We start from the raw sequence: 19,092 nt of genomic DNA on the forward strand, positions 1-19,092 counted from the left end.
GTCAGTGCAAGCCCGGATAAACCCAGACTGGTTAATAACCTAACCTTAGTCTAAAATTAAAAAAAACTACTAAAATAAAACAAAGAAACTTAAACAATATAATAAAATTTATTTAACAAAATAATAAATATGGAACCAAAGGTTATTATAAAAAAACCAGAATCTAGATCTAGACAAAATAAAACACTCAAGACATACAAAACAAACAGAACTCAACGAAACAAAACACCCAATTTCGGACCACCGTCCTAGAAAGAGGAAAAATAAGAAAAATCAATTTAAAATGTAAAAAGTTATACACAAGGCAGTAAGCTGACACAATTGTCAGCCTAAACAAGAGGCTCTCATAAATGAAAGTAAAATCTACAATAATCCATGACTAAACCCAGGCCATCGTGCTACCACGTGGTCTGGATAAAACAAACATTGAAACTTCTCAAAGTCAAGACTAAATAGATCTAGTACGTAGTCACTTTGTATACAAAATAAGCAAACAAAAATATGGAAAACATAATAAAACACTATAAAAATAACCCTACGTTACCATACACCATATAAAGGTGTCACAGAAACTCTTTAACACACAGGCCTCGACATTCCAGCAGAACGTCCCTCCCTGTCGACACCCCACATTCACGAACAAAGAACCCAATACTACGAACAAAGAAACCAAAGCTACGCACAAGAAAATAGTCCCTAATACAACAATAACTTACATTCAGGACATAAAGCAAAGTGGAGCAACAATTCAAAACAAAGTTTGCATAAATAATAACATTAAAATATAAACAAGACACAATAACCAGGCTACAAACCATTGTAAAATCGAAATCATATCAGCGCCATAATAGCGGACTACTTAACTAAAAACCACAACAATCCTCAAAGGAACATAAAAAGCGACATTCGCCTTCTTAGTTACAAATAATTATAATAACAGATAAACACACTCCAGCCGCTCACATACACGCCCCTTAAAGCTTGCGGTCACCGCAAGCTAAATAACATGAAAAAAATCAGCCCACAGGGCACAATCATAATTTTACAAAAACAAAATTTTGCAAAAAAACTTGAAAAAAATCAGCCCACAGGGACAATCATAATTTTACAAAAACAAAATTTTGCAAAAAAACTTGAAAAAATCAGCCCACATGGCACAATCATAATTTTACAAAAAACAAAATTTTGCAAAAAAATCAGACGATGTGGCTGTAGCAGCCGGCGGTACAACTTTGACCGGCCTTGGGGAGGGCGGTTGAGCCTTGGGAGGCACATATCTCCTAATCTGTGTACTGGCCACCCGGCGGGTTCCAGAAGGGCCATCTTTCTTTTTAATGGCGTAACCCCCGCCGGTGATCGGAGGTAATTCGACAACGACATAAACTGTCGGGCCGTCCAGGTCGGCCATTTTGCGTCTGCCAAGTGGGGGTTGTCTCAGAAGGACCAGGTCGCCTATGGCCAGTTCAGCTACAGGTGCCTTTTTGACCTGTTTGTCCTTCTTGCTTGACTCTGTCTGGGGGCATGCCCCAGCACCACCACCTGGTGCCTTAATTAAGGATGGGTTAGGTGGAACCATTGCCTCTAGTTCCTCAGATTGGTCCACCTTTACACTGGTTATGCTGGCGCGTAGGCAGGATGTTGGGCCTGATACCACTGACGGATCTGGGTGAAAAGGTTGGTCTAATGGCTGTACCACCTTGTCGTCCTTCATTCTGGAGTCTCCTTCCGTCGCCTGAATGGTTGGTACACCCTTGGCAGGCACCAGAGTCCTTTCGCGGGGGCGGAGGACCTTGTCCCCTCGCCATACCTTCGGTGTCACTTGATTCCCTTTGGGCACATATTTCTTTGCCATATGGCAATGACGGGCGAGGTGACCCCTCTGGTGACAGTTATAGCAGCCCTTTGATTGGACCTCCGTGCGCTTGCGAGGTGCTTGGCGCACATTGGACAATTTGGTGCCCCGCGTAAAGTGCTTCAGCAGAGCAGCAAGCTGCTCGGTGAGCCTGTTGACTTTGTCCTCCAGCTTGGACCTGAACGAACATTTTTCAATGGGCCTGGCATTTATTGCTGCCACGTAGGCAGGTCCAGCAAGAGGGTCCTCGTCTCCAGACCATCGAATGGCCGCATCACGTATGGCCAGGAAGGGGATCTTGGGGTCCCGGAAAATCAGCTCGTGCAGATGGCGTCTGACTGTGGCCTGGCTCAGGTTTTCCACAAACTGGTCTCGAAGAAACCCTGCATCAGTCTGTGGGACCTGCAGGGCACTCTGCCTCGTAACCAGGGTCTTGAAGGCCCTGTGCAGTCGGTGCGAGTAGGCCCTCACCGACTCGTGTTGGCCCTGTACAACCATCTGAAACTGGGCCATGAGCTGCGGTACTCTCCTCTTCTCGCCGTACACCTCTCTGAGGAGCCTGAGGGTGGCTTCTGGGTCATGCTGCAGGTCATCACCCCTGCAGCTCAGCTCGTCTCTCACCGCTTCCCCCAGGTACTGCCAGAGGAGGTCCTTCCTCTCTTCTACTGAGAGGTTTCCCCTGGCCCTCCAGAGGGACTGGACCTCTTTGATGAACCGGTCCACCTCATAGCCATGGCTGTCCCCATGAAACTTCCTGATGAGGATCTCCCTGGGTGGAACGATGATGATGGTTGGTGCCACCTCTGCCATCTCGTCCGAATTGGGTGTTTTAAACAACAAACGGTTCCTACACTAAACAAAAACTAAACACAAATGGTTCCATAAAGGGCCTATCAAGAACAAAAATTAAACTAAGCTACACCTAGCCCTATCAAAAAAAGACAAAAATTTACCTAGACTAAAGCACTGACCCCACTCGTGTTACCAATTTGTAAGCCCTGCTAGGGGGGGGGGGATACCTTAAAATCTACCCTACCCTTCCCTAGGCTTATCTACTTTTAACTACTGTCCGGTCAGTGCAACCGTGGTCGAACCCACAGTGGTTAAACCCTAACCTTAGTCTAAATAATAAGCTACTAAAATAAAACAAAAAAACTTTAACAAAAATATAAAATTTATTTAACAAAATAATAAATATGGAACCAAAAGTTATTATTAAAAACCAGAATCTAGATCTAGACAAAACACTCAAGACATAGATCTACAAAACAAACAGAACTCAACGAAACAAAACACCCAATTTCGGACCACTGTCCTAGAAAGAGGAAAAATAAGACAAATCAATTAATTACTTTACAAAGAAAAGTTATATACAAAGCATTAAGCTGACACAATTGTCAGCCTAAACAAGAGGCTCTCATAAATGAAAGTAAAATCTACAATAATCCATGACTAAACCCAGGCCATCGTGCTACCACGTGGTCTGGATAAAACAAACATTGAAACTTCTCAAAGTCAAGACTAAATAGATCTAGTATATAGTCACTTTGTATACAAAATAAGCAAACAAAAATATGGAAAACATAATAAAACACTATAAAAATAACCCTACGTTACCATACACCACATAAACGTGACACAGAAACTCATCAACACACAGGCCTCGACATTCCAGCCGAATGTCCCTCCCTGTCGACACACCACATTCACGAACAAAGAAACCAATACTACGAACAAAGAAACCGATGCTACGCACAAGAAAATAGTCCCTAATACAATAATAAGTAACATTCAGGACATAAAGCAAAGTGGAGCAACAATCCAAAACAAAGGTTGCATAAATAATAACATAAAAATATAAACAAGACACAATAACCAGGCTACAAACCATTGTAAAATCGAAATCATATCAGCGCCATAATAGCGGACTACTTAACTAAAAACCACAACAATCCTCAAAGGAACATAAAAAGCGACATTCGCCTTCTTAGTTACAAATAATTATAACAACAGATAAACACACTCCAGCCGCTCACATACACGCCCCTTTTCGAGACCAGTTTGTGGAAAACCTGAGCCAGGCCACAGTCAGACGCCATCTGCACGAGCTGATTTTCCGGGACCCCAAGATCCCCTTCCTGGCCATACGTGATGCGGCCATTCGATGGTCTGGAGACGAGGACCCTCTTGCTGGACCTGCCTACGTGGCAGCAATAAATGCCAGGCCCATTGAAAAATGTTCGTTCAGGTCCAAGCTGGAGGACAAAGTCAACAGGCTCACCGAGCAGCTTGCTGCTCTGCTGAAGCACTTTACGCGGGGCACCAAATTGTCCAATGTGCGCCAAGCACCTCGCAAGCGCACGGAGGTCCAATCAAAGGGCTGCTATAACTGTCACCAGAGGGGTCACCTCGCCCGTCATTGCCATATGGCAAAGAAATATGTGCCCAAAGGGAATCAAGTGACACCGAAGGTATGGCGAGGGGACAAGGTCCTCCGCCCCCGCGAAAGGACTCTGGTGCCTGCCAAGGGTGTACCAACCATTCAGGCGACGGAAGGAGACTCCAGAATGAAGGACGACAAGGTGGTACAGCCATTAGACCAACCTTTTCACCCAGATCCGTCAGTGGTATCAGGCCCAACATCCTGCCTACGCGCCAGCATAACCAGTGTAAAGGTGGACCAATCTGAGGAACTAGAGGCAATGGTTCCACCTAACCCATCCTTAATTAAGGCACCAGGTGGTGGTGCTGGGGCATGCCCCCAGACAGAGTCAAGCAAGAAGGACAAACAGGTCAAAAAGGCACCTGTAGCTGAACTGGCCATAGGCGACCTGGTCCTTCTGAGACAACCCCCACTTGGCAGACGCAAAATGGCCGACCTGGACGGCCCGACAGTTTATGTCGTTGTCGAATTACCTCCGATCACCGGCGGGGGTTACGCCATTAAAAAGAAAGATGGCCCTTCTGGCACCCGCCGGGTGGCCAGTACACAGATTAGGAGATATGTGCCTCCCAAGGCTCAACCGCCCTCCCCAAGGCCGGTCAAAGTTGTACCGCCGGCTGCTACAGCCACATCGTCTGATTTTTTTGCAAAATTTTGTTTTTTGTAAAATTATGATTGTGCCATGTGGGCTGATTTTTTCAAGTTTTTTTGCAAAATTTTGTTTTTGTAAAATTATGATTGTGCCCTGTGGGCTAATTTTTTTCATGTTATTTAGCTTGCGGTGACTGCAAGCTTTAAGGGGCGTGTATGTGAGCGGCTGGAGTGTGTTTATCTGTTGTTATAATTATTTGTAACTAAGAAGGCGAATGTCGCTTTTTATGTTCCTTTGAGGATTGTTGTGGTTTTTAGTTAAGTAGTCCGCTATTATGGCGCTGATATGATTTCGATTTTACAATGGTTTGTAGCCTGGTTATTGTGTCTTGTTTATATTTTTATGTTATTATTTATGCAACCTTTGTTTTGGATTGTTGCTCCACTTTGCTTTATGTCCTGAATGTAAGTTATTGTTGTATTAGGGACTATTTTCTTGTGCGTAGCATCGGTTTCTTTGTTCGTAGTATTGGTTTCTTTGTTCGTGAATGTGGTGTGTCGACAGGGAGGGACATTCGGCTGGAATGTCGAGGCCTGTGTGTTGATGAGTTTCTGTGTCACGTTTATGTGGTGTATGGTAACGTAGGGTTATTTTTATAGTGTTTTATTATGTTTTCCATATTTTTGTTTGCTTATTTTGTATACAAAGTGACTATATACTAGATCTATTTAGTCTTGACTTTGAGAAGTTTCAATGTTTGTTTTATCCAGACCACGTGGTAGCACGATGGCCTGGGTTTAGTCATGGATTATTGTAGATTTTACTTTCATTTATGAGAGCCTCTTGTTTAGGCTGACAATTGTGTCAGCTTAATGCTTTGTATATAACTTTTCTTTGTAAAGTAATTAATTGATTTGTCTTATTTTTCCTCTTTCTAGGACAGTGGTCCGAAATTGGGTGTTTTGTTTCGTTGAGTTCTGTTTGTTTTGTAGATCTATGTCTTGAGTGTTTTGTCTAGATCTAGATTCTGGTTTTTAATAATAACTTTTGGTTCCATATTTATTATTTTGTTAAATAAATTTTATATTTTTGTTAAAGTTTTTTTGTTTTATTTTAGTAGCTTATTATTTAGACTAAGGTTAGGGTTTAACCACTGTGGGTTCGACCACGGTTGCACTGACCGGACAGTAGTTAAAAGTAGATAAGCCTAGGGAAGGGTAGGGTAGATTTTAAGGTATCCCCCCCCCCCCCTAGCAGGGCTTACACGTAATTTGATTATTTTTTTGATTTTAATGAATTTAATTACTTTGTTTATATTTTGTAATTTTTAATTAGTTTGAATTTAATTTAATTACTTTGTTTATATTGTGTAATTTTTTATTGACCTTGTGACGTAATTTTAACGAATTTTTTAAATTAGTTTTAATGAGTTTTTAAAATTATAATTAATTAATATTACGTAATTTGATTATTTGTTTGATTTTAATTGTTTAATTTGATTGTTTACTTGTTGTTTATTTGTTTGAAATTCATTTTATGCAGTTTGATTTTAACTACTTTGTGTATTTGTTTTATTTGTTTGATATATTTATTTTCTTTGATGTATAGTATTTAAAATAAAAGACTAACGCTAACGTATACTTTGTGGCATGACTTCCATTTAACCAGCCGTGTAACACCTGTTACGTATCGATTCACCAGCTATCCTTTGTTTTTGACACGCGCTCCCCATTTTTAATGGGAATGTATTGATCGCAGCCGCTGGGCCATCACACCTAATTAAATGGGAACATCTGTTACCATGACACGCGCCGCGTAGTGATTGATGGGTATTATATTGATCGCAGCCGCTGGCCATCAGTATGATGGTCCACCTAATTAAATTTTGTTATGCATCACCGAGTTTTCCCCGATCGGTTTGACAGCTGTGCAACAGCTGGTACCACACTTTCCACTAACACTTATACAGTGTCATGGGTTTTTAAGTTTTTGGTACGATTATGTTAAACGTATACACATTCACACACACACACACTAAATTAGAACAAAACTCTTCTTATATTTTATTTGTTTATTAACGTTTTTCCAATTCATCAAAGGCTTTTAAAATTTCATCCTGTAAACTTAATAGGCGCTCAAAGCAGACGCGACTCATACTAACACCAGAATTTGTAGGAAAATTGGGCAGACGGAGGGGGAGGGAGGGGGAGGGGGAAGGGGAGAGGGGGAGTGGATTTGAGGCAGACGGAGGGGGAGGGAGGGGGAGGGGGAGAGGGGGAGTGGATTTGATTTTTTAATTAGTTTAATTTTTTAAATTTTAATTTTGTAATTTTAATGTATTATTTTTATTAATTTTTATTAACGAGTTACGTAATTTGCTTATTTGTTTGAAATTCATTTTAATTAATTTGATTTTAATTACTTTGTTTAATTTATTTGATATATTTCTTTTCTTTGTTGTTTAATTTGTTGGTTTGTTTATTTGATTGTATGTATGTTTAATAGTAAACGGAGAGGGGTGAGGGTGGTTTAGACCGATGGTCGGGGATTGAGAGGGATGGTCGGGGTTGAGGGTAGGGGTGTGCTATTGTAGACAAAAGTAGAAAGTTCTTTGTGTCCTGACTTCGATTTAACCACAGCTGTTACTCATTACCGACAGCTGTTACGTATCGATCCGCCCATGAACCTCCCCTGCACGGCCCGTGGTTGCTTAATAGCGGGTTCACTGAAGCGATCACTGCAGGTAATTAAGCGAAGCCATTAAGCGCGGGCGACAGGGGGACTTAGTGCGTTGGTACGTGAGGTATGCGGGGTAGACATGTTTTTTACAAGTCTGGAAAAGTAATTAAGTTTTTTATGACCGTTCCGATTTTCTTTTGATCTGACCACCACACACATACGCGCGCGCGCGCGAAATTCATACTAGGTCGATAAAGGCGGAGAGAACTTATAGGTATACATTATCATGGTGACAACAAAAGCGATCCTTATTTTATTTACATGAAAGCGTGTTTTCCAAAAAGTGTCGCCATGCCGTTGTCATTTTCGCAGCGGGGTTTATTTTAAGTGCACCTCGTGCACGTTTGTTTACATTTTAAAAGACGTGTCGCGTGTCTTCCCCACATGTCTTCCCTAATAGAGAAACGAGAGGAAAGACAACTGTTCTAAAATTAGAACAGCCTTGTTTACAGCCACGAGTAGCGTCCCTTGTGAAAAAACTCGCGTCAGAATCCTTAACTAAACATTCAATTTCTTTAACAAGTTAAAAAATAATTTAGGAAGACAAGGGTTAACAACATTAGACGCCACCGTTTTTGTTTCCTGTGACGACAAGGCACAATACACTATTGTATTTTATGTCTCAAGTAGAGGGGTGGGATATTTTTAGCGCAATTTCCATTCTGGAGAATTGCGTTTATTAACCCGTCATTTCTGGATGTATGAATGAATGGATGGATGGATGGATGTGTGTCCGCAGCTTTAAGTCGCATCTCCTCCTCAACGAAGCAATATCGATGACTAGTTCCAAAAGCAATTATGTTAAGCAAGTTACGAGGATGAACATAGGCTATAAAAATTCCGGGTTTCTTTCATGGATTTCCCGGAAAATCCAAAAAACCTCGAAAAAAAGCAGTTTTTTGCCCATATCTCGGCAACCAGACCACTTAGCGACTTGAAACATGTACCAATCGATTCCTGCCATAATTTAGAATAATATTGCCGAAGAAAGTTTTCAAAAATATCCTTTCGTTCGGTCACAAAAAAATTTTTGAATTAATTAAAATTTGGACCGAATTAGTAGGCATTTTTTCCAACCACACCACACGCGTCATCACGTTCAATAGCTGCACCATCACGTTCTATGGCTTCGTCATCACGTTCAGTAGCTAGGCGCGCAATGGTTTTTAGTCATGTAACTCTATTGTAAATAAAACATGTAAAATACTGAAATTTTTTTTTAATAAAAAACGTTTTAATAACTAACCAATGGTTTTACTAACCCTGCTCTTGATTTACGCTACGACAGAGCTATTTTTAAATAACATAAGGAAATTGCGCTAAAATTGTCACTAGACTTTTTAATTAACTTGTTTCTTTGTAAGCGTGTTGTAAACAATAGGTAGAGGAAGCGATTACTAGGTAAGAGGGGAGAGAACGTGACGTCCATCGCGATATTTGAAAACATGGCGATGTTTAACCTCAACCAAAAAAGGCAATGAACCTAGAAGGAAGACGAATATATATCTTAGTCTTGCAGCAGATTACCTTCCCATGTTCGCTTTAGTATTACAGTTTTCATAAAACTTCTTTTTGACTTGAACTTCTTTAATTTTTAAGAAAGTTTACTTATACATAATTCATTACGTCTAATGACAATTTTTTTATTTTTACCACTCAATGTATTTTGTTTTTCTATATCTTACATTGTCATCTTAATTTTTGATCACCTTAGTAAAAATTTGCTTAAGATTATAAACTTCAAGTTTTAAAAAAACAACAACGGCGTGTCAAATGACACACCGTTTAAAATGTCTACATTTAAAGTTCACCAAAATAATGACGTAAAAACTAAATATGATATGACATTAGCATACATATCATTCAATCTAATAACTCTAAAGTACAAATCAATAATTTTTATTGATTAAGGGGCTGGGTGAGTTATTTTTATCACTATTCGCCCTTCCCCTTCCCTTTGTCCACAACCCTTTTCCCCTTCTCCCATCCCTAACCTCAATACCAACCGCTAGATACACAGACCGTAACACTACCCATTCTATTCCATTTAAGAGACAAAGGCTGTATGACAATCCTAAAGACAAATATTTATTCAACTAATATCACAACCCCTAGACACTACTCCAACAGACTGGGCTATGTAACTTGTAGACGCCACTCCTCGTTGAATATCTCTTGCACCCTACCTACATCGACAACTTTGTCCGCCGCCCTCACCCCCGTCCCTAAACACCCGCTTGATAGACCGTACCTCTACCCACACTATTACTTGGACAGACAAAGTAACAGACAAACATTTATCCCCCTTCGTTTACTGTCACAAGTGACAACGTTCCCATCCAACTCCGAAACATATATCGCCGAATTTCGAAACCAGCCTCGTTGAAAACTCCCCTGACCCTAGTTTAACTTTGCCTCACCAATTCCAAACCAGTCCTGTACCAAACATCAATGTACCAATTTTGTTGAAAACAAAGACCGTCCCACTCTAGTGTAAACTCTACCCAGACCAACTCCGAAACAGAGATGGTCCCCGTTTGAAACCTGCCTCGGTGAAAACAAAATCCTTCCCACTCTAGTATAGACTCGGCCCCTAACACTTCCAAAACATCCCTGGACCAACCTTGAAACACGCCTCGGTGAAATCCAAACTCCCCCGACGCTAGTTTAAACTCTTCCCTCATCACTTCAAAAACATCCCTGTACCAACTTTGAAACACGCCTCGGTGAAACCCAAACTCCCCCGACGCTAGTTTAAACTCTACACCAATCGATTCCAAAACATGCCTGTAACAACTTTGAAACCGGCCTCGGTGAAAACAAAAACCATCCCACCGTAGTATAGACTCGGCCCCTAACACTTCCAAAACATGCCTGTACTAACTTTGAAACCACCCTCGGTGAAAACTTCACCGACCCTAGTATGGACTCTACACCTACCGATTCCAAAACATGCATGTTCCGAGTTCAAAACCAACCTTCACCGACACTAGTATGAACTCGGCCACCAACAATTCCAAAACATACATATTCCGAGTTCAAAACCAACCTTCACCGACACTAGTATGAACTCGGCTACCAACAATTCCCAAACATGCATGTACCAACTTTCCAACCTGCCTCAGTGCTAACAAAATTCCCCGACCCTAGTATGAACTCTACCCCTGTCCATTCCTAAACAGGCATGTACCAACTTTGTAACCTGCCTCGGTGAAAACTTCACCGACCTTAGTATGGACTCTACACCTAGCGATTCCAAAACATGGATGTACCAACATCACTCGGTGAAAACTTCACCGACCCTAGTATGAACACGGCCCCTAAAAATTCCAATGATGCATGTACGAACTTTGAAACCACCCTCGGTGTAACCAAAACACATCCGTCCCTAGTGTAAACTCTACCGCATCCAACTCCTAAACATGCATGGTCCGAGTTCAAAACCCAACCTTCACCGACACTAGTATGAACTCGGTTACCAACAATTCTAAAACATGCATGTATCAACATCACTCTGTGTTAACAAAACTCCCCCGACCCTACTATAGACTGGACCCCTAACAATTCTAAAACATACATGGACTAGCCTCGAACCCTGGCTCGGTGAAAACGTCACCGACTCGTGTATAAAATCTGTCCCAACCAACTCCAAACCTTCCCTGCGCGCCCCAATAAAAATAACTCACCCAGCCCCTTAATCAATAAAAATTATTGATTTGTACTTTAGAGTGATTAGATTGAATGCTATGTATGCTAATGTCATATCATATTTAGTTTTTACGTCATTATTTTGGTGAACTTTAAATGTAGACATTTTAAACGGTGTGTCATTTGACACGCCGTTGTTGTTTTTTTAAAACTTGAAGTTTATAATCTTAAGCAAATTTTTACTAAGGTGATCAACAATTAAGATGACAATGTAAGATATAGAAAAACAAAATACATTGAGTGGTAAAAATAAAAAAATTGTCATTAGACGTAATGAATTATGTATAAGTAAACTTTCTTAAAAATTAAAGAAGTTCAAGTCAAAAAGAAGTTTTATGAAAACTGTAATACTAAAGCGAACATGGGAAGGTAATCTGCTGCAAGACTAAGATATATATTCGTCTTCCTTCTAGGTTCATTGCCTTTTTTGGTTGAGGTTAAACATCGCCATGTTTTCAAATATCGCGATGGACGTCACGTTCTCTCCCCTCTTACCTAGTAATCGCTTCCTCTACCTATTGTTTACAACACGCTTACAAAGAAAAAATATCCCACCCCTCTACTTGAGACATAAAATACAAAAGTGTATTGTGCCTTGTCGTCACAGGAAACAAAAACGGTGGCGTCTAATGTTGTTAACCCTTGTCTTCCTAAATTATTTTTTAACTTGTTAAAGAAATTGAATGTTTAGTTAAGGATTCTGACGCGAGTTTTTTCACAAGGGACGCTACTCGTGGCTGTAAACAAGGCTGTTCTAATTTTAGAACAGTTGTCTTTCCTCTCGTTTCTCTATTAGGGAAGACATGTGGGGAAGACACGCGACACGTCTTTTAAAATGTAAACAAACGTGCACGAGGTGCACTTAAAATAAACCCCGCTGCGAAAATGACAACGGCATGGCGACACTTTTTGGAAAACACGCTTTCATGTAAATAAAATAAGGATCGCTTTTGTTGTCACCATGATAATGTATACCTATAAGTTCTCTCCGCCTTTATCGACCTAGTATGAATTTCGCGCGCGCGCGCGTATGTGTGTGGTGGTCAGATCAAAAGAAAATCGGAACGGTCATAAAAAACTTAATTACTTTTCCAGACTTGTAAAAAACATGTCTACCCCGCATACCTCACGTACCAACGCACTAAGTCCCCCTGTCGCCCGCGCTTAATGGCTTCGCTTAATTACCTGCAGTGATCGCTTCAGTGAACCCGCTATTAAGCAACCACGGGCGGTGCAGGGGAGGTTCACGGGCGGATCGATACGTAACAGCTGTCGGTAATGAGTAACAGCTGTGGTTAAATCGAAGTCAGGACACAAAGAACTTTCTACTTTTGTCTACAATAGCACACCCCTACCCTCAACCCCGACCATCCCTCTCAATCCCCGACCATCGGTCTAAACCACCCTCACCCCTCTCCGTTTACTATTAAACATACATACAATCAAATAAACAAACCAACAAATTAAACAACAAAGAAAAGAAATATATCAAATAAATTAAACAAAGTAATTAAAATCAAATTAATTAAAATGAATTTCAAACAAATAAGCAAATTACGTAACTCGTTAATAAAAATTAATAAAAATAATACATTAAAATTACAAAATTAAAATTTAAAAAATTAAACTAATTAAAAAATCAAATCCACTCCCCCTCTCCCCTTCCCCCTCCCTCCCCCTCCGTCTGCCTCAAATCCACTCCCCCTCTCCCCTTCCCCCTCCCTCCCCCTCCGTCTGCCTCAAATCCACTCCCCCTCTCCCCTTCCCCCTCCCCCTCCCTCCCCCTCCCTCCCCCTCCGTCTGCCCAATTTTCCTACAAATTCTGGTGTTAGTATGAGTCGCGTCTGCTTTGAGCGCCTATTAAGTTTACAGGATGAAATTTTAAAAGCCTTTGATGAATTGGAAAAACGTTAATAAACAAATAAAATATAAGAAGAGTTTTGTTCTAATTTAGTGTGTGTGTGTGTGAATGTGTATACGTTTAACATAATCGTACCAAAAACTTAAAAACCCATGACACTGTATAAGTGTTAGTGGAAAGTGTGGTACCAGCTGTTGCACAGCTGTCAAACCGATCGGGGAAAACTCGGTGATGCATAACAAAATTTAATTAGGTGGACCATCATACTGATGGCCAGCGGCTGCGATCAATATAATACCCATCAATCACTACGCGGCGCGTGTCATGGTAACAGATGTTCCCATTTAATTAGGTGTGATGGCCCAGCGGCTGCGATCAATACATTCCCATTAAAAATGGGGAGCGCGTGTCAAAAACAAAGGATAGCTGGTGAATCGATACGTAACAGGTGTTACACGGCTGGTTAAATGGAAGTCATGCCACAAAGTATACGTTAGCGTTAGTCTTTTATTTTAAATACTATACATCAAAGAAAATAAATATATCAAACAAATAAAACAAATACACAAAGTAGTTAAAATCAAACTGCATAAAATGAATTTCAAACAAATAAACAACAAGTAAACAATCAAATTAAACAATTTAAATCAAACAAATAATCAAATTACGTAATATTAATTAATTATAATTTTAAAAACTCATTAAAACTAATTTAAAAAATTCGTTAAAATTACGTCACAAGGTCAATAAAAAATTACACAATATAAACAAAGTAATTAAATTAAATTCAAACTAATTAAAAATTACAAAATATAAACAAAGTAATTAAATTCATTAAAATCAAAAAAATAATCAAATTACGTAATAAAAACTCATTAAAATTACGTAACTGGGTCAAAATAAAAAATTAAACTAATTAAAAAACTCATTAAAATTACGTAACTAGGTCACCTGCGGTGATTACGTCACAAGGTCACCGGTGGTGACCTACTGACCTACTGACCTACTCCCCATCCGCATCCCTGCGCATCCTCCCCATCCCCATCCGCATCCCCATCCCCATCCCCATCCGCATCCCCATCCGGAGTATTTTACTATATCTCATTGCGCCAGGTTGCGGCAGGCTGCGCCTGCGCATCCCCATCCCGAGTATTTTACTATATCTCATTGCGCCAGGCTGCGGCAGGCTGCGCCTGCGCATCCGAGTATTTTGCTATATATCCTTTGCGCATCCTGGGTGCGCCTGCGCCTGCGCCTGCTACCCAAAAGTGACCTAATATACTACTTCTATAGCTGCCCTAATGTGTTGTAGGTATATAGCCGCCCTAATGTGTAGGCGAGTAGGTCTATAGCCGTCCTAATGTGTTGTAGGTCTATGGCCGCTCTAATGTGTAGGCTAGTAGGTCTATAACCGCCCTAATGTGTAGGCTAGTAGGTCTATAGCCGCCCTAATGTGTAGTAGGTCTTTAGCCGCCCTAATGTGTAGTAGGTCTATAGCCGCCCTAATGTGTAGTAGGTCTATAGCCGCCCTAATGTGTAGTAGGTCTATAGCCGTCCTAATGTGTAGTAGGTCTATGGCCGCTCTAATGTGTAGGCTAGTAGGTCTATAACCGCCCTAATGTGTAGGCTAGTAGGTCTATAGCCGCCCTAATGTGTAGTAGGTCTATAGCCGCCCTAATATGTAGTAGGTCTATAGCCGCCCTAATGTGTAGTAGGTCTATAGCCGCCCTAATGTGTAGTAGGTCTATAGCCGCCCTAATGTGTAGTAGGTCTATAGCCGCCCTAATGTGTAGTAGGTCTATAGCCGCCCTAATGTGTAGGCTAGTAGGTCTATAACCGCCCTAATGTGTAGTAGGTCTATAGCCGCCCTAATGTGTAGTAGGTCTATAGCCGCCCTAATGTGTAGGCTAGTAGGTCTATGGCCGCCCTAATGTGTAGGCTAGTAGGTCTATGGCCGCCCTAATGTGTTGTAGGTCTATAACCGCCCTAATGTGTAGGCTAGTAGGTCTATAGCCGTCCTAATGTGTAGTAGGTCTATAGCCGCCCTAATGTGTAGGCTAGTAGGTCTATAACCGCCCTAATGTGTAGTAGGTCTATAGCCGCCCTAATGTGTAGTAGGTCTATAGCCGCCCTAATGTGTAGGCTAGTAGGTCTATAACCGCCCTAATGTGTAGTAGGTCTATAGCCGCCCTAATGTGTAGGCTAGTAGGTCTATAGCCGCCCTAATGTGTAGTAGGTCTATGGCCGCCCTAATGTGTAGTAGGTCTATAGCTGCCCTAATGTGTAGTAGGTCTATAACCGCCCTAATGTGTAGTAGGTCTATAGCCGCCCTAATGTGTAGGCTAGTAGGTCTATAGCTGCCCTAATGTGTAGTAGGTCTATAGCCGACCTAATATGTAGTAGGTCTATAGCCGCCCTAATGTGTAGTAGGTCTATAGCCGCCCTAATGTGTAGTAGGTCTATAGCCGCCCTAATATGTAGTAGGTCTATAGCCGCCCTAATGTGTAGTAGGTCTATAGCCGCCCTAATGTGTAGTAGGTCTATAGCCGCCCTAATGTGTAGTAGGTCTATAGCCGCCCTAATGTGTAGTAGGTCTATAGCCGCCCTAATGTGTAGTAGGTCTATAGCCGCCCTAATGTGTAGTAGGTCTATAGCCGCCCTAATGTGTAGGCTAGTAGGTCTATAGCCGCCCTAATGTGTAGGCTAGTAGGTCTATAGCCGTCCTAATGTGTAGGCTAGTAGGTCTATAGCCGCCCTAATGTGTAGTAGGTCTATAGACGCCCTAATGTGTAGGCTAGTAGGTCTATAGCTGCCCTAATGTGTAGGCTAGTAGGTCTATGGCCGCCCTAATGTGTAGTAGGTCTATAGCCGCCCTAATGTGTAGTAGGTCTATAGCCGCCCTAATGTGTAGGCTAGTAGGTCTATAGCCGTCCTAATGTGTAGTAGGTCTATGGCCGCTCTAATGTGTAGTAGGTCTATAGCTGCCCTAATGTGTAGGCTAGTAGGTCTATGGCCGCCCTAATGTGTAGTAGGTCTATAGCCGTCCTAATGTGTAGTAGGTCTATGGCCGCTCTAATGTGTAGTAGGTCTATAGCCGCCCTAATGTGTAGGCTAGTAGGTCTATAGCCGCTCTAATGTGTAGTAGGTCTATAGCTGCCCTAATGTGTAGGCTAGTAGGTCTATGGCCGCCCTAATGTGTAGTAGGTCTATAGCCGTCCTAATGTGTAGTAGGTCTATGGCCGCTCTAATGTGTAGTAGGTCTATAGCCGCCCTAATGTGTAGGCTAGTAGGTCTATAGCTGCCCTAATGTGTTGTAGGTCTATAGCCGCCCTAATGTGTAGGCTAGTAGGTCTATAGCCGCCCTAATGTGTAGGCTAGTAGGTCTATAGCCGCCCTAATGTGAAGTAGGTCTATAGCCGCCCTAATGTGAAGTAGGTCTATAGCCGCCCTAATGTGTAGTAGGTCTATAGCCGCCCTAATGTGTAGGCTAGTAGGTCTATAGCCGCCCTAATGTGTAGTAGGTCTATAACCGCCCTAATGTGTAGGCTAGTAGGTCTATAGCCGCCCTAATGTGTAGTAGGTCTATAGCCGCCCTAATGTGTAGTAGGTCTATAGCCGCCCTAATGTGTAGTAGTTCTATAGCCGGAGCCGCTAAGAACTACTGGTGAAAAATCTCTTCATGTTAGGGTACGCCTAAGATTTTAACTACATAATCTTTCAAGTTGACTTAAACAATTAAACACTACATTTATTTACCTTTAATTTGATACCAATTTTAATTATCAACATTAATCGGTGGCCTAGTAAATGATTTTTGTAAAAAAAAATTCATAAAAAACGTTTTAATAACAAGCTTTTATGTAATGATGCACTAAAAAGTAGAAAATAAATTATAGACTACTATTTAAATAACTATAAAGAAAAGCGTGGGTCACTTTAGTATCTATTGGATACCTTTACTAATGTTAAGGAAGACACCCACGCTTTTCTTTATAGTTATTTAAATAGTAGTCTATAATTTATTTTCTACTTTTTAGTGCATCATTACATAAAAGCTTGTTATTAAAACGTTTTTTATGAATTTTTTTTTCAGTACTTTACATGTTTTATCTACAATAGAGTTACATGACTAAAAACCATTGCGCGCCTACTGAATATAACGTTCAGTAGGCGCGCAATGGTTTTTGAACGCAGCCATTACGTGGTCGTGATGGCGCAGCTATTGATGACGCGTGTGGTGTGGTTGGCTAGACATGCCTACTAATTCGGTCCAAATTTTAATTAATTCATAAAAAATCAATTAGGCATCCAATTAAGTCAAATTTAGTTTCAGATTGCATTGTCTTCATGTCTTGACCCAAGTGCCAACTGTGAATCGTGTCGGTCAAGTAGAACTGTCCGAATTTTCACTCCTGCGTTTCCGTCTAGACAGACTGACGACAGACTGACGACAGACTGACGAGGAAGTGAGTTAAATAAAAGCTTGTAAAAAAAATTCATAAAAAACGTTTTAATAACAAGCTTTTATGTAATGATGCACTAAAAAGTAGAAAATAAATTATAGACTACTATTTAAATAACTATAAAGAAAAGCGTGGGTCACTTTAGTATCTATTGGATACCTTTACTAATGTTAAGGAAGACACCCACGCTTTTCTTTATAGTTATTTAAATAGTAGTCTATAATTTATTTTCTACTTTTTAGTGCATCATTACATAAAAGCTTGTTATTAAAACGTTTTTTATGAATTTTTTTTCAGTACTTTACATGTTTTATCTACAATAGAGTTACATGACTAAAAACCATTGCGCGCCTACTGAATATAACGTTCAGTAGGCGCGCAATGGTTTTTGAACGCAGCCATTACGTGGTCGTGATGGCGCAGCTATTGATGACGCGTGTGGTGTGGTTGGCTAGACATGCCTACTAATTCGGTCCAAATTTTAATTAATTCATAAAAAATCAATTAGGCATCCAATTAAGTCAAATTTAGTTTCAGATTGCATTGTCTTCATGTCTTGACCCACGTGCCAACTGTGAATCGTATCGGTCAAGTAGAACTGTCCGAATTTTCACTCCTGCGTTTCCGTCTAGACTGACGACAGACTGTCGACAGACAGAGGAAGTGAGTTAAATAAAAGCTTGTAAAAATCAGCTTTGATGCAAATAATATTGCTATGACTGATTCGGTGGGTTACTTTTTAACTTATTTTAAGGAGTGTTTGTGTTGTTGTGACAGTTCAGCAGAAATGTGTCGTCTGCTAGATTTCTTCCCATTCAAATACACGGCGGGCAAAATGGGCGGGCTTAGTTGGCTGTTATCTCGATCAAGTTGGGCCTAGATCTATATTTTTAATGAATTTTTTTTCACCCCGATGAATTTTTTAAATAAATGAATTAGTCATAGCAAGTTTGAGTATCGTCAAATACAATAAAGTAGTGCGTTTAATATATGTTAATAATCGCGGGAAATGAGGCTTCTGTCTGTTTTGAAGATATGTATAGAAAAAAAGCAGGAAGGTTTGTTATGTTTATGGAGAGAAATAGAGAAGGCTTACAATATTTGTATAGAGAAATCAGGAAAGTTTGCTAAGTTTGTGAAGAGAAATCAATGGCACCCCGGGCTATACTCTGAGCACTATGCTTTTATGTTTGTATTTAAGTTTGTGTTTATGCTCTGCGTTATTGTTTACGCTTAGGTTTGTGTTTTTGCGTGCGTTAGTGTTTGCGTTAGTAATTGCGTTAGTGTTTGTATTTTTGTTTGTGTTTACGTTTGTGTCTGTTATTGCTTTTGTATTTGCGTTTACGTTTGTGCTTTTGTTTGCGTTCGCATATGTGTTTGCGTTTGTTTTTGTGTTCGGGTTTGCGTTCGCTTATATGTTTGCGATTGTTTTTG

General features: G+C 40.7%; 2 protein-coding genes across 3 annotated transcripts in view; one reads left to right on the top strand and one right to left on the bottom strand.

Annotated features, from left to right (window-relative positions):
* The window catches only part of LOC131928346 (centromere protein L), a 35,228-nt gene extending 34,157 nt beyond the window's left edge, over positions 1 to 1,071 (bottom strand). Inside the window, exon 1 of the mRNA XM_059284349.1 lies at positions 545 to 1,071. Coding sequence (XP_059140332.1) covers positions 545 to 547 — 3 coding nt within the window. The 5' untranslated portion in view covers positions 548 to 1,071. The remainder of the gene's footprint in view (positions 1 to 544) is intronic.
* Positions 1 to 19,092, top strand: part of LOC131928345 (neural-cadherin) — a 103,232-nt gene that overhangs the window by 1,154 nt on the left and 82,986 nt on the right. The window lies entirely within an intron of this gene.

The sequence above is a fragment of the Physella acuta genome, unplaced genomic scaffold (genome assembly GCF_028476545.2).
Source record: "Physella acuta isolate Inbredline_101_S28 unplaced genomic scaffold, ASM2847654v3 ptg001487l, whole genome shotgun sequence".
NCBI lineage: Eukaryota > Metazoa > Mollusca > Gastropoda > Physidae > Physella > Physella acuta.